Raw genomic sequence first — 22852 nt, forward strand, 5'->3', positions numbered from 1 at the left:
CAGAGTGCGTTAATGTAGCTGAAGTGGATATATTGATTGATTTTATAGATCACTGGGAGGCTGCAAGAATGACCTCAGAGGGCAGATTCCAAAATGTGAAGGCTAGGCTGGATTAATACCACTAGATGGCACTAATCACAAATTATACGTTTTCCAACTTCAGTACTTAATCTGATGTTCGTCACACAAACATTCACAGTATAAAAAGCACAGGTTTTAACATTTTATTTAGTACTTTGATTTTTATATATATATATATATATACACACACACTGACTGGGTAGTTTAGCAACAGGAGACCCCAACACCTAAACATCTTTCAACCATCTCAGACAGGTGGACAGGCGAGGGGAAGCAGTACATCTCACTAAATCCAAATTTTAAAAAACTAACAAACCATAATAGCAACATGTGAAACCTGTGATGTGTCGGGAGGTGCAAGACTGGACATGGTTACAATGACAGACGAGTTACAAGGCGGTGTTGTCACAGACCTACTAGACAAGTGCCTCTAGAGTTTTGGTCATATCATTTGGCCTCTGGTTGTTGGAAACCCCATTTATGTCGTACGAATGAGATGACCAGGGAATATTAATTCAGATCTGTGTATCAAAACACTCGGTGAGAACGAGACAGGCAGGAGAAGCTGGGGAATGGCCAATGGTTTCACACTATTATGCATAAGATACACCGTATATATGTACACCATACAAAACAAACTTCACAGTACTGCTTTACTTAAAATATATATCACTGTATAATTTCCCTTAAAGTATTTGTGTGTATTTAAAGTTGAACATGTCTGGATGTGACTAACGAGCACCATATGTGGAGTGGAGACGCATTGTCTGATATACAACCTGACATGATACTGACAGTTATTTAAGACAGGAGAACCTCCTATTTAATATCACAGAGTAGCTACAACCCTGCACAGGTTGCCATTACCAGACCTCTCAACAGCACACTTAAAGTGCACTCCATTGAACTGTGAACCACCACGAGAGGTCAATGGCTTCAATGGGCATTTGTAGCGGTGGTTTAGTCACTCCTCAGCTCAAACTGTGATTCTCCCAGACAAGACGTATGGTGCAGAGAAGACAGGGATATCACAGGCAGTTTACAAGGGTTTTCTGATTCTTTTTTTTATATAGCTACTGTAGTGACAATGGGGTTGCCAGAACAGTGAATCCTTGTCATCCTCGCTCCACTAGTATAGGTTTGATGGCGGGATGTACAGGTGAATAACTGGCAACCTTAATCTAACTGCCGTAAGTGCAGCCTCCAGCTTGAGACAGGGTATAGAGAGAACATGTATTGTCAGTGCTGCAAATATACTCATCCAGATAACTTTACTTGAACTGGTGGTTAAGAAATGATAAGAGCCGTATCTGCAGCATCAAAATACAGCCTTTCTGGGGCATAAGAGGTTGAAACTTTCTCATTGTTGCAGATCGAAATGTAATGTGTAGAGCCGACTCGATTCCGATTCTGCATGACCCGAAAACGATGTCTGTTCTACGCCATGCATTTCTATCTGAACGTTCTGTGACTGCACCCTCGTGAATAAGCCCCTGGTTTCTGTAAGGGGTGGAGGATGGCAAATGAGAGGGGGTCCTTTCCAGAGTGACATTGATGGTGGGTGGGTGATGGACTGGTCAAGATGGCTGCCCTGTTGGCTACTCGAGGGACTGGAGCATTAGCAGCTGCTTGAGGACTTTGGTCTGGCTTGTCTCTCTGATCTCCCCCGCCAGGAACATCTCATCCACCACCGTGTACACCTGGGACAGAACACACAGGACAGGTAGAGGCAGGTTAGGTCAGAGGTCAGCCTACTGCACTGGTCAAATTCCCTGTGCGCACACAGCTTTAACCTCTTTGGGCTGGGGGGCAGTATTTTCACATTCGGATGAAAAGCTTGCACAGAGTAAACTGCCTGCTACTCAGGCCCAGAAGCTAAGATATGCATAGATTTGGATAGAAAACACTGAAGTTACTAAAACGGTTTGAATGATATCTGCGAGTATAACAGAACTCATATGGCAGGCGAAAACCTGAGAAAAATCCAACCAGGAAGTGGGAAATTGAGGTGTGTTGTTTTTCAAGTGATTGCCTATCCAATATACAGTGTAAATTTGGTCAGATTGCGCTTCCACTAGATGTCAACAGTCTTTAGAACATTGTTTCAGGCTTCTATTGTGAAAGGGGAGTGAATAAGAGCTGTTTGAACCAGTGGTCTGGCTGAAAGCCTTTAGTTTAGTCACGCGCACGGCCGTGGGCACGAGCTCCGTTCATTTTTAAAAACAAAGGAATTGTCCGGTTGGAATATTATTGAAGATTTATGATAAAAACATCCTAAAGATTGATTCTATACATCGTTTGACATGTTTCTACAAACTGTAATGGAACTTTTTTGACTTTTTGTCTGGACTTGGAGCCCGCGCCTTGTGCATTTGGAATAATAAACTAAACACGCAAACAAAAAGGAGGTATTTGGACAAAGATTAACTTTATTGAACAAACCAAACATTTATTGTGGAACTGGGATACCTGGGAGTGCATTCCGATGAAGATCAAAGGTAAGTGAATATTTATAACGCTATTTCTGACTTTTACTGACTCCGCAACATGGCGGGTATCTGTATGGCTTGTTTAGGTGGCTGAGCGCTGTACTCAGATTATTGCATGGTGTGCTTTCACCGTAAAGCTTTTTAGAAATCTGACACAGCGGTTGCATTAAGGAGTAGTTTATCTTTAATTTTATGCATAACACTTGTACCTTTCATCAACGTTTATGATGAGTATTTCTGTAAATTGATGTGGCTCTCTGCAAAATCACCGGGTGTTTTGGAAGCAAAACATTACTGAACATAATGCGCCAATGTAAACTGAGATTTTTGGAAATAAATATGAACTTTATCGAACAAAAACATACATGTATTGTGTCCTATGAGTGCCATCTGATGAAGATCATCAAAGGCTAGTGATTAATTTTATCTCCATTTCTGCTTTTTGTGACTCCTCTCTTTGGCTGGAAATTTGGCTGGATGTTTTTTTGTGACTAGGTGCTGACCTAACATAAATCGCATGGTTTGCTTTCACTGTAAAGCCTTTTTGAAATCGGACACTGTCGTTGGATTAACAAGAAGTTTATCTTTAGAATGGTGTATAATACTTGTATGTTTGAGGAATTTTAATTATGAGATTTCTGTTTGAATTTGGCGCCCTGCACTTTCACTGGCTGTTGTCAAATCGATCCCGTTAATGGGATTTAATCCCTAAGAAGTTTTTTAAAAAACGGAAGTTTTGGGAGAACTGTATAGATCCTGCAGATTCATCTCCACCCCATTATGTAAATGAGCCTTTCTAACAGTGCGTAGGCCTTGCTGCTGTGGCACTAGATCTAATAGAGAGGGGGTTGATGTTGAGGCAAGCTGTTTGCCATCATGTCGCTTTCTGGCATTTTCTGTTTTATTCGTGAATCCGAAGACATCACAGAGCGTAGCAACTTTTAGCGTGGGCTGCGCTTCTTTAAGGTTCAGCGAGTGGGCGAGTACTCAGAAATGCCTTACGTAATTGACACGATAACTGCTTAAAGGGCAGTCATCAGAGGAGTCTTAATTGCTTAACATTTCTGGCAGAGGGAAAACCAACCCCCACCAAATTGATGTGGATGAGCCTAGTTGACTGATTGTTGTAATTATGCATCCCATCCTCGTTGCCATAGCACCTCCCCATTGCAACGAAAGAAAATAAATTAAAATGGTATCTTTTCACCTCCCCCGGGTTTCTTCCTCTCCTTTCTGTTTTTCCTCTTAGCACAGAGTTTATGGTTTTAAAATTCATCTCAACATTTTTACTCTTACCTTGTAAAAGTTGAACACCAGGTCCAACTCACACACATTGTGGAAATACTCATTCAACACCTAAAGGGGGAAAAGATGACACGGGGGTCAGGTTTTGTTACATTAACTATTTAGTCTAATTCATAGCTAGGATACAGTGTAATCCATAGTACAAGGCTGTGGTCTGAAGTAGTGCACTAGCCTATATAGGGAATCATTTAAGGGCCTGAGGAAGTCCAGCATTCCAGGTTGCGGTGCTCTTGAACCCGAGTGTCAGGAATCTCAGCTGTTTTCCTTCACGGCCACATTCCGCCTGCCCCTCGGACAGGGAGCACAGTGCGAGCTGTTCCGCCATTTCCCCTCGGCCCGGGACGAAAGCCACTCAGGCAAAGCTTCAAATAGTGTTATTGTCAAATAGTGTTATTTGACACACAAAGACCCAAACGGCGTTCCATAGTATGTCGTGAAGCTTATAGCAGTGACGCTATTACTATGTAACTCCGGTAGGGCAACATCTGAACAATAGCACACTTGGTAACGTTAGTGTGTACTGGTGCTCGACCAGTCGCGAAAGCCAAAATCACCCACGACAGAGAACGGTTGATTGTCAAGGGCAATGAATTCCATTATCTTGGATTTCGCCTTTGTCTCGCTGAAATGTTGTTACTCTTTCGGATGACTGCTTGATCCACACAGCAGACATTGTGGGCTAGGTTAGGAAAGCAACATTTTATGTGCGTCATTACATCATTGCACAAGACAGTTCACAGAGTTGTCAATTAATAGAAATGTTGCCAATTTATTCATTACTATATTTAGCTAACAATCGATAGTTAATCCATATATTCTTACCTGTGCTTCTAGTCAGCAGACTCATCCAAATCCTCATAGCATTTGTAGTTCTTTATGATAGCCACATTAGCAGCTTATTAGGATTTTTGGGGGGTAGATACAGGCGAATATATTGATGAGTCACTATATTCAAGAGATTTATACGGTTATCACAACGTCACACCAAGCCAAGCATACACGAAACACAGCCCTTATTTTAAGCGTTTCAAAAATCCCCTAGGGGAAAAATGGTGGGAAAACGATTGGAACTATTGCCCTGTTTGACCGCTAGGTTTAATGGGTATTATGACTCATACTGTGGTACTCTATAGGTGTGTTCGTAAATTCGTTCTGGCTATCTACTCCGATTTCAGAGCACTCGCGTCTGAGTGTACCAGAGTGCAGAATAACTGATGAATATACGAACACTCAGCACCCGTTGAATATGGCCAGTGTCAGTAAACGTTGGCAAAAAAAAGCGTAATTAAATAATTGTTGCCAGCAGCACAGTTATAGTCACCAATGCTCTGGATAACCAGCTCGGCTAGAGTGAGTAGAATGGTCAGAGTGAGGTGTTCTCTCATTTATGTCTGGAAGTAGCTAGCATGCTAGCCAACGTTAGCTTGGGTGCTTGACTGCCGTTGTGAGGTCAGAACCCTCAGATCAACCCTACTCCTCGGCCACAGCATCCAGTGTGCTTTCTGAACACTCCAAGAGCGAAACGCTCAGAATTTACAAACAGACAATCTGACAATGCTCTGAATTTACGAACGCCTAAAGCGCACTCCAGATTGAATTTATGCACACACCCTATATTCTAAAGAGCTGTAGGAGCACATCGATACGATCATTTACCAATAAAACATGCCTAATCATTCAGCTATGAATGTGGAGATTTGATGAGCCCACATTCCTTCACATAACCAGCCAAAGAGTTGTTGACATAAAACAGCCCCCACATTGTGTGTCATCGTAATAAACAGTCTACGTGTGAGTTAATGTCATATCATACCTCCACAAAGTTGTGAATGCCCTCCAGGTATGCCAGGTTGTTGTCTGTCACATCCACACAGATACAGAAGTACAGACCAGCATAGCGCCTATAGATGATCTTGAAGTTCCTGAACTGAAGACAAGACAATTGTCTCTATGTGCTTTTCATTGAAGAATAATTAATAGCATATCGAATTCAACCTGGTTAACCAATTAGTCCCGTGCGGCTCAGTTGGTAGAGCATGGTGTTTGCAACGCCAGGGTTGTGGGTTCGATTCCCACGAGGGACCAGTACGGAAAGAAAAATATGTATGAAATGTATGCATTCGCTACTGTAAGTCGCTCTGGATAAGAGCGTCTGCTAAATGACTAAAAATGTAAAAATGTAGTATATCAGTGGAAAATATAGCCTATTATCCACTGTCTCTTCAGTGTCACAATGTATGCTACAATTTAGGCCCATGTCACTGTAAAGCCAAGTAAACAGTACGCCAAATGCAGCTCCAGACCTTGAGTTACTGTACCAGGTAGCTTCCAGCCTTGCTAGAATGGCCAGATAGTGACAATGAATACAATTGCCAGAAACAAATAGCCTACATTAGGGCACACACATGGCATCGAGTAAATCCTTCTGCCTTACCTCCACAAAGTTAGTGTGCTTGGCATCACGGACAGTCACCACAGCGTGCACCTCCTCAATCAGCTTCTGTTTCTCATCGTCATCAAACTGCATGTACCACTTGGCCAGTCGGGTCTTCCCTGCTCGGTTCTGAATCAGGATGAAGCGGATCTGAATGACAGGAGCAGGGGAGGAGAGAAAATGAAGAATGAGAAATGCTCTGCAGTCTAGTACAGGGGTCTCCAACCCTGTTCCTGGAGAGCTACCCTCCTGTAGGTTTTTGCTCCAACCCCAGATGTAACCAACTTTGTTCAGCTTATCAACCAGTGTGCTAGAATAGGGTTGAGTGAAAACCTACAGGACTGTAGTTCTCCAAGAACAGGGTTGGAGAGCCCTGCTATAGTAACTTGGCTAGCTACATCACAACATTCTGAACTCGGCATATAGCCAAGCTAGACTAGGCCTGAATGTAATGTGGCTATAGAACTTGATTTTCCCGTTCTTCTTGTCAGAGAGTCAAAGTTCTACACACTTAATTTCCATTTGAACATTAGGAAACATTGAACGCTCGCTAGCCTTGTCTTGAATACGGCTTCTCAGATCTAACTATAGGTAAGTAACGTTAAGCATTTCAGTAAGGTCTACACCTGTTGTATTCGGTGCATGTGACAACATTTTATTTGGTTCACTGGATGTTCTCACCACTCATGCATCATCAGTTTCACCTAGAACATACAACTATAACAAACACCAATAACAGTGCATTTCTGAGCATGGATTGGTTAAGTGTGCAGACAGATTCGCATTCCTTTACAACACCTACCGTTAGCTAGTAATCTAACGTTAGCTAGCCACACCCTTCCAGGTCAAGATATATAGCTAGCTATGTTAACTAGCTAGGTGGCTAACTAGTCTAACGTTACTGACAAATGCAATCCAGGCAGTTGCTACTTTTAAAAAAAAGTCGGGAGCCGGATGTAGCTAATCGATTCATTTAGTTAGGTTTGTTTGTGTAATTTGAATATATAACGTTATCTAGCTAGCTATACTTTATAAGCTTCTCATGCATTTCACAGGAGAGATTGGCGAACGACATTGGCTAGCTAGCGGCTATGCTAACGTTAGAGCAAAGTAATTGGCCACATAATGTACCCAATTGCAAACATACCATTGTCTTTTCTTTGAGTCAGTTGTTTTTAAACAAATAGGAATTCCCTTAGCCTGGTGACTTTTATTAGATTTTTCATAAATTCTCCAAATGACCAGGATTGTTTTGACGACCGATTGCCCGCTATCTTACCGAGCAGGATGTACAGGAAAAGCTAAAGGCGCAAGGCATTGCGGGAAATTTAGTTTTATTAGACCAGTAAAATCGTTAAATTAAAAAGTTAAGAGAATGATATATCCCTACAAGAACCAGCATGCACCCCTCTCCGGCTTCTTGTGTCAACTGCAGATTCGTGAGGTCCAGTCACATGAATATTTGGCTCAGGTTTGGCCAATCATGTAAAAAAAAAAATCAGAAGGGGAAAGTGCAAATTTTGTAGTATAAATCATTTACAGGCACTTATTGTAATTTATGGCACATTATATAACGGGTAAATCAGTTCCTGAATTCTGATAGTTACAACCGCATTCCAGACGGTCTATTCCACAAGTTTGCGCCGGCTAAAACTGACATTTAAATTGCCTATTTACTCTGTTCCATTTGATTGCAATCCACTGTCTCATCAGTCCAGCCGGGTTATTTATAAACTTGATCTCCACTATTAAAAGCATCTAGACATGATCTCACATTCATTTCAGACTAACATTCGTTTTCAACAGGGGAGATTTGTATAAAACTTGCAGTCTGTCTCCGACATTTGCAACACGGTAATGAACGTGTCTGGATTTAGGCAGGCAGCGTTTCTCAGCTGGCATCATTTTTATGGATATAAATAAATATACATTGAAAAAAGGTACAACTAAACGAAGTGCAGGTAGTTTGCAGTCTTTCAAGCTTCAGTTTGAAGTGATTGTGTTAGCTGTGTTGTTGGCGAGCTCCTCTGAACAATTGTATCCTGACGATTGAGCACATTTTCAATGCCAGGCGAAATCACGCCTCATTCGCTCATTGTTATGGATGTATCCAAATAAATGTCACTAAAAAAACAGCTTAAACAAATGTGGCTACTTTGTTGTACTTTTTGCCGTGACCGTAAATTAGCCGTAGTTGGCTAGCTAGCAAGCAAGGGTTAAGAACGTTGCCAGCCAGTATTGCAATTGAGCATTCAGAATGAACGACTGGGTCGTATCTAGATGCAGAACAGAGACTTCCCTGGCAACAGAACGAACGACCAGCTGGCTTGGGTCGTAACCCTTGATTTGTGTCGGGACTATATATTGTGGAAGGATTAAATAGTATGAATACATTCGTCAAAAGAACGTTTTTAATGGAAACATTACAATCATTATTTGAATATGTTGGTAACCCCTTTGTGTAAAAGTAATAGTGCCCTCGAAGCCAGTGTTTGGAGGATATATTGGTACGTTTGCCGGCCCGAGACAAAGTCTGGGGCCTAACAACACCCGTGCCAATACATCCTCAAAATACCGGCTTCTCCGGCATGATCACTTAGGGTGTGTTCCTAAATTCAATCTTGAGTGCCAGAGTGTGTTCTGGGCGTTCGTAAATTGGGGGTGTTCAGAGCGCACACTGGACGAACTGGTCGAGGAGTAGGGTTGATCCGAGCGTTCTGACCTCACATCGGCACCCAATCTAACTGGCTAACGTTGGCTAGCTACTTCCAGACACAAACGAGAGAACACCTCACTGTGACCATTTTATTCGACCCAACAGAGCTGGTTTGGCTCTTTTCATGTTATCCAGAGCGTTGGTGACTAACTTCTGCTGGCAACAATTTAATTACGCTTTTTATTGGCTGACGTTCACTGACACCGGCCATGTTCAACTGGTGTTGAGGGTTCCTAAATTCATCAATAATTCTGCGCTCTGGCACACAGACGAGTGCGCTCTGAAATGAGAGTAGATAGCCAGAGTGAATTTACGAATGCACCCTTAATTATACATTTGGTTGACGTCACTTCAAGTATGTTGATAAAGTATCACTTCAAGCTAAGTGGGGGCTCCCGAGTGGCGCAGCTGTCTAAGGCACTGCAACTGGTTCGAATCCAGGCTGAATCACATTGTGATTGGGACACACAATTGGCCCAGCATCGTCCAGGGTTGGCCAGGGTAAATAAGAATTTGTTCTTAACTGACTTGCCTAAAGTGTTATGGTCTTTGTGAGTTGCTGTATCCTATGAGGAATCCAATTATCTAAAATAAAATGGAAAAATGCAATATAGTCTACCACTGTGCTTGATTATGAAAAGGAAAAAAGAGCAAGATATTTTTTTATTTAACCTAAGAACAAATTCTCATTTACAATGACGGCCTACCAAAAGTCCTCGTACAGGGTCTGGGATAAATAAACAAAAATATATATAATAAAATAATTGTATATATGAAGTTTACATACACTTAGGTTGGAGTCATTAAAACTCATTTTTCAACCACTCCACAAATTTCTTGTAAACAAACTATAGTTTTGGCAAGTCGGTTAGGACATCTACTTTGTGCATGACACAAGTCATTTTTCCAACAATTGTTTACAGACAGATTATTTCACTTATAATTCACTGTATCACAATTCCAGTGGGTCAGACGTTTACATACACTATGTTGACTGCCTTTAAACAGCTTGGAAAATTCCAGAAAATTATGTCATGGCTTTAGAAGCTTCTGACAGGCTAATTGACATCATTTGAGTCAATCGGAGGTGTACCTGTGGATGTATTTCAAGGCCTACCTTCAAACTCAGTGCCTCTTTGCTTGACATCATGGGAAATCAAAAGAAATCAGCCAAGACCTTAGAAAAAAGATTGTAGACCTCCACAAGTCTGGTTCATCCTTGGGAGCAATTTCCAAACGCCTGAAGGTACCACGTTCATCTGTACAAACAATAGTATGCAAGTATAAACACCATGGGACCACACAGCCGTAATAGCGCTCAGGAAGGAGACGCGTTCTGTCTCCTAGAGATGAAAGTATTTTGGTGCCGAAAAGTGCAAATCAATCCCAGAACAACAGCAAAGGACCTTGTGAAGATGCTGGAGGAAACAAGTACAAAAGTATCTATATCTACAGTAAAATGAGTCCTATATCGACATAACCTGAAAGGCCGCTCAGCAAGGAAGAAGCCACTGATCCAAAACCGCCATAAAGAAGCCAGACTACAGTTTGCAACTGCACATAGGAACAAAGATCGTACTTTTTGGATAAATGTCCTCTGGTCTGATGAAACAAAAATAGAAGAGTTTGGCCATAATGACCATTGTTATGTTTGGAGGAAAAAGGGGGACGCTTGCAAGCTGAAGAACATCATCCCAACCGTGAAGCACGGGGGTGGCAGCATCATGTTGTGGGGGTGCATTGCTGCAGGAGGAACTGGTGCACTTCACAAAATAGATGGCATCATGAGGTAGAAAAATTGTGTTTATATTGAAGCAACGTCTCACGACATCAGTCAGGAAGTTAAAGCTTGGTCGCAAATGGGTCTTCCAAATGGACAATAACCCCAAGCATACTTCCAAAGTTGTGGCAAAATAGCTTAAGGACAACAAAGTCAAGGTATTGGAGTGGCCATCACAAAGCCCTGACCTCAATTCCAAAGAAAATTTGTGGGCAGAACTGAAAAAGCATGTGCGAGCAAGGAGGCTTACAAACCTGACTCAGTTACACCAGCTCTGTCAGGAGGAATGGGCCAAAATTCAGCCAACTTATTGTGGGAAGCTTGTGGAAGGCTACCCTAAACATTTGACTGAAGTTAAACAGTTTAAAGGCAATGCTACCAAATACTGAGTGTATGTAAACTTCTGACCCACTGGGAATGTGATGAATGAAATAAATCATTCTCTCTACTATTATTCTAACATTTCACATTCTTAAAATAAAGTGGTGATCCTAACTGACTGAATACAGGGAATTTATACTAGGATTAAATGTCAGGAATTGTGAAACTGAGTTTAAATGTATTTGGCGAAGTCGTATGTAAACTTCTGACTTCAACTGTAGATAAGGACAAAACACACATCACGATGAGAGACAACACTACATAAAGATACCTAAGACAACAACATAGCAAGGCAGCAACACATGACAACACAGCATGAGCGCAACACAACATGACAACATGGTAGCAGCACAAAACATGGAACAAACATTATTGGGCACAGACAACAGCACAAAGGGCAAGAAGGTAGAGACAACAATACATCAAGCAAAGCAGCCATAACTGTCAGTAAGAATGTCCATGACTGAGTCTTTGAATGAAGCGGATGAGATAAAACTGTCCAGTTTGAGTGCTTGTTGCAGCTCGTTTCAGTTGCTGGCTACAGCAAACTGAAAAGATGAGCGACCCAGGGATGTGTGTGCTTTGAGGACCTTTTAACAGAATTTGACTGGCAGAACGGGTGTTGTATGTGGGGGATGAGGGCTGCAGTAGATGTCTCAGATGGGGGGGTGAGGCTTAAGAGGGTTTTATAAATAAACATCAACCAGAGGGTCTTGCGACGGGTATACAGAGATGACCAGTTTACAGAGGAGTGCTGTGATGTGTCCTATGAGGAGCATTGGCGACAATTCTGATGGCAGAATGGTAAAGAACATCAGTCCGCTCGAGAGCACCCTCACCTGTCGATCTATAAATTATGTCTCCGTAATCTAGCATGGGTAGGATGGTCATCTGAATCAGGGTTAGTTTGGCAACTGGGGTGAAAGAGGAGCAATTTACAATAGAGGAAACCAAGTCTAGATTTGACTTTAGCCTGCAGCTTTGATGTGTGCTGAGAGCAGGACAGTGTACCGTCTAGCCATACTCCCATAATCAAGATGTCTCATATAATTTTGACCTATTCCATTATCATTAATTTCTTTTCACCATATTAAACCCCAGACGAAAGAAGCCATGCTACTTTTACATTTTTCCACAATGAAACGTACATTACAAACTCTCGGACATCATGCCTTCAACCACAAGGCCTATTTGCAGGGTGTAACATAGGCCATTATACAGGAAGACTGGGGCACAACCCTAAATCTCAGCAAAAACAACAAAACAAACGTTGTCTTTCACAGCCTGTGACTTTCACACCAAAGGCAAGGAATACACTTTTGTTCCCAATCCCACACCAAGCAGTAACAGAAAGGAGAGTCCGACGTTTATGTTACATCCCTTTCGCTGTTTTCTGCAAAATCATGGCCCCTGGGTTTGTTAACTGGTCTGGTGGGTAGCCGAGCCGCAGCAGAACATTGTCCAGACAGCTTGGACAGCTCCTCTGTGCTGTGCGTTAGGCCGGGGAGGCCGAAGGGGGAGGGTGGTGATTGTCAGGGATTGCACAACTGTGAGTGGGAGGAATGTGTGTGCCCCTGGGACCCAGAAATATTTCAGCTGCAGAGCGAGTTGAGATGGGATAGAGAGAGTAAAGGGGGAAACCAAGTAAAAGCAAGGCAGCTTCTTTCTCTAGTTAGACTGCTTTGCTGTCTTGTTTTCCAATGGGTTTTCCAAAGCTGTTGTGGCTTTACATGAATAGGAGCGTATGAAACAGTTCAGAGCATTTCCTCAATTTATACTCTGGTTAAAAACCAAACAACGTTCAGAAAGGTCTTGGTCAGAGAGATCGGTATAGCTGGGCCAGCTTGTCGCAGTGAGTATCCCAGTAGTAGTTCAGTAGTGAAGGAGAAAATGAAAAACGGGGACAAATTATGAATGAAACTTTGACCCCTGCTAGTCTTGCTCTGTGTGACTGGGTTCATGCAAATATTGCCGTGAACTCACTGACTAAAATGATTGGACAGCAAGCAGCTTGTTGACTCGGAATGCTGTACTTTCAACTTTGTTTAAATGGAGGATGTTCACCTAAAACATTTAAAATACACAGATCAAGAGTAACTGTTAGTATGTGGACTGTTTTAGAATATTTAGCAAAGTAATTATGATAAAATGTTCTGCCAATAAAGAAAGTTATCCAACACCCAAAAGAATACATAAGGATCAGTTAGTCACAGCCTGATTCGGACTGCATGCTGTAAGGTGTTGGGGGGGGGGGGGGGGGGGGGGGGGGGCTGTGAAACTGCAATACACCTGTGTGTGTGAGAAACAGGGAGAGATTCAATGTGTAACATAGTCCCCAAGCCACTAAACATCTGAGTTGTAGAACAAAAAGCTGAAGAACATAAGCACATCCAGGTACTTTCTGAAAGGTGCTGGAGATGTAGACAAACTCATGGAAAAGAGAAAGGAAAACACTGCACACTGCTGCTCATGCTCCCAGGTGATATTTATTTACAACGTTTCGACCCTTAGGTCTTCATCGGGCATTGTAGAACAACAATCCTATTTAGTATTGCAGTACATCATTTTTGTCTCTGTGGAATCTCTATCTTTAACTTCCATGTGTTTGTGGTTTTACATTGTCAAGTCGTATACTCGTGAGGAAGGCCATAGAATTTAAGCTGACATGTTATAATCAGGACTACTGAATTCTTCTCAGGTGAAAAAGTTATTTCCAACAATTCAGTGAACAGCCATATGGCATGAGTAAGTCTAGAGGACCGGGAATAACCTTTTTGAGTTTATAGTTTTTCTGAATGGCTAAATCATAATATTCTCTTTCCCATTCTCCCTGTGTGCTGGATCAGATATATGATTAGTTAATATTGGGAAGTAAGATTTGTGAGTGTCGTACATAAATGATTTATGCACTGAAGCCAGTGAAGCTAGTAAGTTAGACATCCGTTGCATTTTATATCAAATACATCAAATGCAATACAGGTATGCTATTTAACTGAGTTTACGTTTGTGGTGAATGCATAACTGACATGATATTGTGAAAATGGTTTATATCTTTAATTGCCAAACATGGATACATGTGTTCTCCTGATAGAGTTTTTTTTAAATACACATTTGCTGGAAGTGTTTTTCCAGTTCTTGCAAGTTGCATCTAATTTCTTGTCCTAAATTGCATTGACCTAATTTCCTAATTATTCTATCAATTAAAGGCATGTGCAGTTAAAGGGGCAATCAGCAGTTGAAACAATAACAACGCTTTTTCCCAACCCCTGTTTTGAGCCAAAGCTGAGGGATGAGGCTGGAGAAAAGTAACCACTCTACAATTCATAGACAGAGCTATGGATGCAAGGACTGACTGTCCATGATATCAAAATTATACACTGAGTATAGCCAACATTAGGAACACCTTCCTAATATTGAGTTTCACCCCCCACCTACCATTTTTTCCAAAGAACAGCCTTCATTCATCGGCAATGGACTCTATAAGGGGTCGAAAGCATTCCACAGGGATGCTGGTCCATGTTGACTTCAGTGCTTCCCACTGTTGTGTCAAGTTGGCTGGATGTCCTTTGGGTCGTGGACCATTTTTGATACACATGAGAAACTGTTGAGTGTGAAAAACCCAAAAGCATTGCAGTTCTTGACACAAACTGGTGTGCCTGGCACCTACTACCATATCCCATTCAAAGGCACTTAAATATTTCCACCCTCTGAATGACACACATACACAATCCAGATCTCAATTGTTTCAAGGTTTAAATATCCTTCTTTAACCTGTCTCCTCCCCTTCATCTACACTGGTTTGAAGTGGATTTAACAAGTGACATCAATACGGGATCATAGCTTTCACCTGATCATGTCAAGGAAAGAGCAGGTATTCTTAATGTTTTGTATACTTGGTGTAATTTGACCACGTTTTGAGTTATAGTGTTTTACATTTACTTTGTTTACAAACATTGTTGTAAAACAAGCTTAGAATTTGCATCCTGATGGGGTCTGACAGTTAAACCGAGCTCCTGAGGCATTTATATATAAGCTAAATTCTTCAAGAATCAATGGGTATATCCAAAAATGGATGTAGAAAATGCAGATTGCCCCTTTATTTATTTTTTAAGTATATTATTAATACAGCAAAAAATGAAAACGAATTATGATGACTCACTAATTATTAGGAAAATATAAGCAATTATTGTATTTAGAAACATAATGTGTGTGTTGTAATTGTGTCCATGTGCCACTGGGCGAGACTACAGCTCTCTCTCTCTCTATCTATTCTCTCGGAATAGGACGGAGGAGGAGAGGCTATATTCGGGAGAAGGGCCGGGCCGCCATTATTGGGAAGCTGAAAAAAAAAATACATTACACACGGTCATACATTTGGGCAGTCTGTGAAGCGATACTCTTAGGAAACAACATTTAGGGTTGTAATTATCAATTGAGCACTGCGCATCAACTAACACCGCATATGATGTGTACGCGTATGGGCATATCTGTATATTGGACACAACAAAGGAAATAACAATTGGTCAAAACAACGTGGTGAACCAAAAGGAAAACACAACGAATCAAGTATTTTCAACGCCCCTCTTTCCTAACGCGAACATCCAGGGGACAAGAAATTGAAGTTCTGCATTTTTCGAGATAATTTAGGTGTTTTGTGTCCAAAGGCAAGAAGAGGAACTCCACATGCAGATGGTACCGAAAAGTTAATAGGCTACTTGTGAAAATGGAGTCTTGATTTCAGGGTAAAAAATATACCAAGTGTTCAAAAGGGGAATATAGATATTTATGTGACTGTTCGAGGAGTAGAATTTCCTCTCTTTGTTAAATTCTCGAGGCGTTGGGAGTGCTGTTTTTGCGAGTTGCGAAGGAGGACATTGGAGAGAAAGGAGTGAACGAGAGAAGAGGGAGGAATGCTATGGTATGTACCAGTTCATTTAGCCAATGTTTTATTCGGTTAAACGGTTCAAAAATGAAAACAATTTACGTTAACTAACTGATGGTGTGGTGTGGCATGGAAAACAATGTTCCGTATAACAGTTATTTTCCAGGATTAAATGGGTAGTTGGGAGTGAAGTGGGGATAATAAGTGAATCTCGTTCAGACAAGAAAAAAATGTGTAGCAAACGGGTTTGCAATCTCTGTGTGGACTGGGGCTTGGTCAGGCCAGGCCAAGCTCTTCTGGGAGATGTAACCCCTCTTGCGTAAAACACATCTTAATTCATGTGCCCTATTCAACAATAAGTGTACTTTTGGAATAGATAATTGTCAATGCTTTTCTCATCTGTGTCAATTACTGGCAGTGTTCTATTGTTTTTCATTCATTTGTTCACAATTACATTTGAATGGACAGAAGGTAGCATTCATTGGCGAAAATGTCTTAAGCAATTTGGAAATATAGTGTCCCCATGCCATGCGTAATAGCCCTATGTTATGGGCCGAGAAAGTGTAAATGGTTTTTGACGAATAACAAATAAAATCAGGTCTTATTGTTGGCTACGTTGCATCACCTTCCGATCTGTCATTTCCCCTCTATTCAGGGGGAATTTTACACTAGTGGTCGGTCAAGGCCCCATGTCAAAAGAGTTCTGGACGCATAATATTCGTTAGTTACTGCGTAATAGGTTATAGGCTAGACTATCCTATCGACATTTCGACATTTTATTTATATGGCAGTTAGTCTTGTTTCAAAGTTTACGGCATAATGCCAATATTCCCATAGTATCCCACTAGTTTGGGGCAGCTGGAGTGCAAGGCATGTTTTTAATCCGTCACCATGTTTTGATATTTGTTTCCTACAGAAACTGAACTGTTTCGGGAGGACGTTTTTATGGCCTACCCATCGAAGTGTTATGACCTATTTTAATCTAGTCTACAATTTCCAATCCTATGAAGTTGCATGTCTCGAGTTCGTGCGTTTTCTGTTTTCAGTGAACATTCATTTTGAACTTCAAAATGGAATGTTCATATAGACTGCGCACCATACCCATCATTGTTTGTGATGCAAGTTGCAGCATTGTATATCTAAGTGTCTTACAAAAGCAAGTATTTCGTCCAATAATGTAACTCCACAGATAGGATGACATTTCCCTTAATAAATAGGCGTTCATTTGCGCTTTCGCTGAGAATGAGTGAAGTCCGCATTGTGGCCACTCCTATGTTGGAGTGCGTGTGGTATCGTGTCCTACGCTATCCAATATCGCTCAGCGCAGAGAGCAGTGAATTTGTGAACGGTTTCCTCTACCGGTGTAAAGGCTCTGTGACATATTGACAAACAGCCACGGTTTGTTTGCCTTCCCAGTTCTCCACTCTGTCAATTGTCACTATTGTATTTATGTCTGCCAGTTATCAAGTTCGAGACGGTCTTGTAGTTAGACACACGTCTAGTTTTACACATTTTGGTGAATTGTAGGCTATTAGGACCTATAGATTTTCTGTCGTTTTGTAACCAATCTCTTTGCATTCAGAGGTCGAGTTAAGTCTGACTGTTTTCTAGTTCTTCAGCAGTGTTTGTTAATATGGGATGTCGTTTCGTTTCGAGGAAAAGTCAGATGGCTATGTAACATTCTACAGGCCTGCGCAATAGAGGAATTTGGTGACCACAGATAATTGAGTTGAAATTAGCCCATTCTTCGACTAAGGTCAAGTAGTCAAAAGTTTATCAAACCACAATGTGTGTGTTTGGTGAGTTTGCCCTTTGGAGAGTTATTTTCACTGCTACAAAACAAAAACAAATGCTGATCAAAAGAGTGATTTGTTAACCACAGCCTACCAGTGGAGGCTGATGGGAGGAGCTATAGGAGGATGGGCTCATTGTAATGAATGGATTACATAGCACATATCAAACATGGAAACCACATGTTTGACGTGTTCCGTTCCAGCCGTTACAATGAGCCTCTCAATATCCTAGTACTTCCAGGCCGTTTGAGTAATGAATTGGTAGGCTCCCTTGTCTCTCAGCCCTGCTTCTGCAGATAGTAGGATCTGAGTAGACCTCCCACCACCCAGGGTCTGTGATACGGAGTGCCTGCTAAGAAAGGAAAGCAGGAAGGGTTTGACCTGCTCTGTGCTGGGGGCCCGGAGAGGAGCCAGGGCAGGAATAATAATTATAATAGATTTATTTTATATAGTGCTTTTCATTACAAACAAGAATCTCAGTCTCTGAACACATGGATGGATGGAGGGAGGGAGGGAGCTCTCATTCCTCCCTCTGTGTGGAGAAGAGCAGAGACGTGTTTAGGTTTTATTTGAGGGAGAGAAAGTTTTACAAAGGTCAGAGGAACTACAGCACCTTCAGAAAGTATTCACACTCATTGACTTTTTCTACATTTTGTTGTTACAGCCTACATTTAAAATTGATTACATTTAGATTTTGTCACTGTCCAACACAAAATACCCCATAATGTCAAAGTGTAATTATGAGTCAATAAGTATTCAAGCCCTTTGTTATGGCATGCCTAAATACGTTCAGGAGTAAAAATGTGCTTAACTAGTCACTTAAGTTGCATGAACTCGCTCTTTGTGCAATAATAGTGTTCAACATGATTTTTGAATGACTATCATCTCTGTACCCAACACATACAATTATCTGCAAGGTCCTTGCCTAGTTAAATAAAACATTTACGTGAATTTCAAACAAAGATTCAACCAAAAAGACCAGGGAGGTTTTCCAATGACTCTACATTGGTAGATGGGTAAAAAATAAAAAAGCAGACATTGAATATGCCCTTGAGCATGGTGACGTTATTAGTTACACTATGGATGGTATATCCGTACACCCAGTCACTATAAAGATACAGGCGCCCTTCCTAACTCAGTTGCCGAAGGAAAACGCTCAGCGTTTTCACCATGTCGCCAATGCTGACTTTAAAACAGTTAGAGTTTAATGGCTGTGAAAGGAGACAAACTGAGGATGGATCAACAAACATTGTAGTTACTCCACAATACTAACCTAAATGACAGAGTGAAAAGAAGGAAGCCTGTACAGAATAAAAAATGGTTGTCTAGCAATGATCAACAACCAATTTGACAGAGCTTGGAAAATGGTACAATCCAGGTGTGCAAAGCTCTTAGACTTACCCAGAAAGACTCGCAGCTGTAATCGCTGCCAAAGGTGATTCTAACATGTATTGATTGACTCAGGGGTGTGAAGACTTTTGTAAATTAGATATTTGTGTATTTCATTTTCAATAATTTTGTAAACATTTCTAAAAACATGTTTTTACTTTGTTGTTATTGGTTATTTTGTGTAGATGGTTGAGAGAAAAAATAATTTAATCAATTTTGAATTCAGGCTGTAACAACAAAATGTGGAATATGTCAAGGTGTATGAATACTTTCTGAAGGCACTGTAGCAGGCTCTCAATACTGGATCATTGGTCATGCCAGGGTTGTATATGTGGATTTCACTTCCTCCTTGAGGCAAATTCCGCAACCTGCTCCAGATAGGAGAGTAAAGGTGGACGTGGAGAATAATCTTCTGCTGTGTTGGTCTATGATGGCCTGCTATATCGGAAAATGGATGACTGAACATTTTCCTCAATCTCAATCAACCTCATAGGAAAGACCTTTCTCACTGGACACTGCACAAACCCATGTGTCAGACTCATGCGAACACCACCAATAACATGGAGCTGCTATATGGTACCACTCTAAATACTTTACCAGTATTTAAATTCGACATTCTATCCAGTTATCGATCTACTCTTCTGAGGAAGGGTCACAGGCTACATTATCCCCGTGAATTCAACTGCACTCGTTTGGCTTGTTGCTCTTCCACTGAACCGATCACAAACCCACTTTTGGTTTTGTCGCTCAGCTAGCCTGCCTCTCTGCACCCAGGTAACGTATTAGCAGTCAGGACTTCCTGGTCTCAGCCTGATTGGGCCCTTTGCGGCACAGTCACACCTCACCAGGAAGCCGCGTCCCTCACAAACAGCTGTACCGTTTTCTCAAGCAGCAGGCCCTCCGCCCTCCTGTACCCGCTCGCCCTTGCCCCTCCCTGGGCCGCAGGTTGTGCCGCGAGTCCTTGGTCCGCCTCCTCATCCACACACAGCGGAGGGCCCAGGCCATGTCATAGACATCAAGTCCCGGGACGTACTGATTTGGGTCGATACAGACAGTGATATCTTTTTTTTTTATACGAGGCCTCGTCACACGTTTCAGGGGATAGGAGCATCAGAGGTCTTCAGCTTCTCTAGGAGCAAGAGCACCTCTCCACCTCCTCGCCATCGTCCTGTTTATTAGCAGGTCCTGACCATCACAATACACCTGTAAAAGATTTTCAAGGCTTATACTATACATGCTGTAAATAACGAGGTCCACTAGTTCTGAAGCCTCATTTCCCCATCTACTAGCCCACACAGCCATGCACGTTCAGTCCCTTTTGGTTCTGACAATGACCAATCAATGGGTCTAACATCTATTGTCCAGCCTTCCGAACAGACTAACATCGTGTAGTGTTCAGATCACAATTCAGCCATCAGCAGAGTCAATGCACACAATTCATGTATTGTGAAATCTATTGTAAAATGTATTTTACTGTTTTTGCTGGACCCCAGGAAGAGTAGCTGCTGCCAATGTATGGGAATGCATAATAAATACAAATATTGTCCACGAAACCCTTAAATCTATCCAACAGTAACCATGCCACATCTCATTAAGTGATGACACACACTGGTTTCTCAAACCACCTTGCCTCTGAATGAAATTATCACCTGTTCATTCACAGATCTCACATTGCCGCCAGCCTAGGGAGACGCCATATTTCGTGGGAATGTTTCACAGAGCGGGAGCTGTTAAACCGTCCCTGTGTCTTACTAGGAAAAGTGTTGTTGTTGAAAAGTTTGATTGAAAGTGGAAGCCAGTGTTTTGATAGAGCTAATTATAGGCAGCAGCTTGAGAATTTGTTGGCCAGATTAGTGGCTCGCTTCTGAATGGCTGCCTTGTTTGAGACCCGAGTATAAGGCGGGGGAATGGCAATAAGAGACGATTTTTATCCGAACCATTAGAAAGTGTTCATGAGTTGAACTGGTGTTTCTTCCATGTTTTCTTCCCTAAATCATTGCTGATTTATGGATGACGATAGCTTGTTACAAAGGACTCCAGGTTCTTGTGCTGGTCCAAAGTCAGTTTGATCTGTTTTCTTTGAGTGGTCAAGGCCAGAGTTGGGAGAGGAAAAACTGACCCCACTGCAGCATAGGGGAACATATCTCCTCAAGGTTTTATGGGGTTGAACAATAACTAGTCCTGTCCTGCAGAAGCCCATATACCCAATGTTTCCTAGAAATCCTTGTACACCCGTAAGCGTGTAAAATATTTCCCAGGACATCAATAAGAAAGTGGATGCAAGGTCTCCTCTTATCGATCACAAATCCCCATCCCTCCCTGAATTGCAAAGATGGTATATGCCCACGTTACAAATACTGCGAATGGAGCGCTCCAGTGAAAGGTATGGGTGAGCTGTTGTGTGAATAAGGGTTATCAGCCTTTGTGAGGGCAGTTTGAATTGCCCGCCATGTCCTGGGTGACAAAAGGGGGCCATGATGTTTAGATGAATGGTGACCATGGAGATGGAGGCCCAGGATGTGTGGCCACTGTTCACTGCAGTGCTCCTCGAGACAAGATACAATTGCAAGAGGGAGAAAGGGGAATGAAGGAGATTAGAAACGAGAGCAAGAGAAAAAGGAGTGATGGAACGAGGGAAGAATGCAGGATTTAGTCAACAAGGAAAGAGAATCGAAAGGAGTAAAAAGCGAGGGAATGAGACTCGGAGCGATGGGGAAAAAGTGACTGACAGAGAGAAATGCACATTTAGTGAGCTGTTCCAATGATGTAAGGCACAGTTGGCCCTTTAGGCTGTGTTCATGGTATGTGCCCCCTCCGTTCTGTGCTGAGGGATCAGCAATCAATGGCAACCGTCAGTAACCCTGCTGTCTGGCTATTGGCCACAGGGGATTACTCAGCACATTCAGCTGAGGCTATGAGTAATGCTGGCGAATAAGATGAGGGCTCTGAACTACAATGGGCAGGAACAGCGATGCAGACATCCAATGGGAGTTCTCTAACGTTTCTTTTCCGAAGCATTCTTTGGCCTGATTGACAGCAAATGCAGCCTAAAGTATATCTCGGAGTATATCAGTACAGTTCCAGTGTATCTTAGTGGGGCTCAGGAACCTCCATCTGTGGTTGTGAGTGACTGAGCCAGCTGTTTTATCTGGGGCACTTTGTTTCTGAGAGGCTAGAGACCCACAGGAGCACAGTGGAGTGCGAGATCACGGGAAGAGCTCTCAGCGAGAGGAACTCGCGCATTCCACCCACACGGAGTTAGCAGGCTAACCCGAAGCACGTGTGGGTACCTGCATGTGCATAAAAGATCTTATTAAAAAAAATATCGCTCCAATATATTTTCTACATATTTTAAATCTGGTTTGAGTCGTTTAAGTTTACACTGAAAACATTTGACCATCCCACCGCTGCAAAATGAATATAGGGGAAACACTGGAATTGGACTTTTGGGTGTGGAATTGGGCCTCCTTTTCTGTGATTTAGTACATTCACCAGTGGAATGGTCCCATGTGCTTTCTGAGTTTGGGGAGACCTGCTTTAGAGTAGATCCCGAGTCATTAGAAATCCATAGACCCTTCTAGAACATGACCTTAACTGATGTT

General features: G+C 42.0%; 2 protein-coding genes across 6 annotated transcripts in view; one reads left to right on the forward strand and one right to left on the reverse strand.

Moving 5' to 3' along the window:
* Positions 1-210: 210 nt before the first annotated feature.
* LOC115205953 (AP-2 complex subunit sigma) lies at positions 211-7714 on the reverse strand. Of its 2 annotated transcripts, XM_029772405.1 has the most exons (5): positions 7457-7708; positions 6310-6459; positions 5689-5802; positions 3867-3926; positions 211-1781 (listed from the first exon to the last, which is right to left on the reverse strand). In XM_029772405.1, the coding sequence occupies exons 1-5, from the start codon at positions 7457-7459 to the stop codon at positions 1680-1682; spliced, it is 429 nt and encodes a 142-aa protein (XP_029628265.1). In that variant the 5' UTR covers positions 7460-7708; the 3' UTR covers positions 211-1679. The 2 variants fall into 2 exon arrangements, with proteins under 2 accessions (XP_029628265.1, XP_029628266.1); XM_029772406.1 differs by lacking the exon at positions 5689-5802 and having other exon boundaries at positions 7457-7714.
* LOC115205951 (rho GTPase-activating protein 35) overlaps positions 6755-22852 on the forward strand; it is a 107569-nt gene continuing 91471 nt past the window's right edge. Inside the window, exons 1-2 of one of the 4 annotated variants that reach the window (XM_029772401.1) lie at positions 6756-6900; positions 15470-16104. The gene's annotated coding sequence lies outside the window, so the exon portion shown is untranslated. Of the gene's footprint in view, positions 6901-13453; positions 13666-15289; positions 16105-22852 lie in introns of those variants that run through there. The other 3 variants (XM_029772402.1, XM_029772403.1, XM_029772400.1) reach the window with 3 other exon arrangements.

This window comes from Salmo trutta, chromosome 13 (genome assembly GCF_901001165.1).
Source record: "Salmo trutta chromosome 13, fSalTru1.1, whole genome shotgun sequence".
Lineage (NCBI taxonomy): Eukaryota > Metazoa > Chordata > Actinopteri > Salmoniformes > Salmonidae > Salmo > Salmo trutta.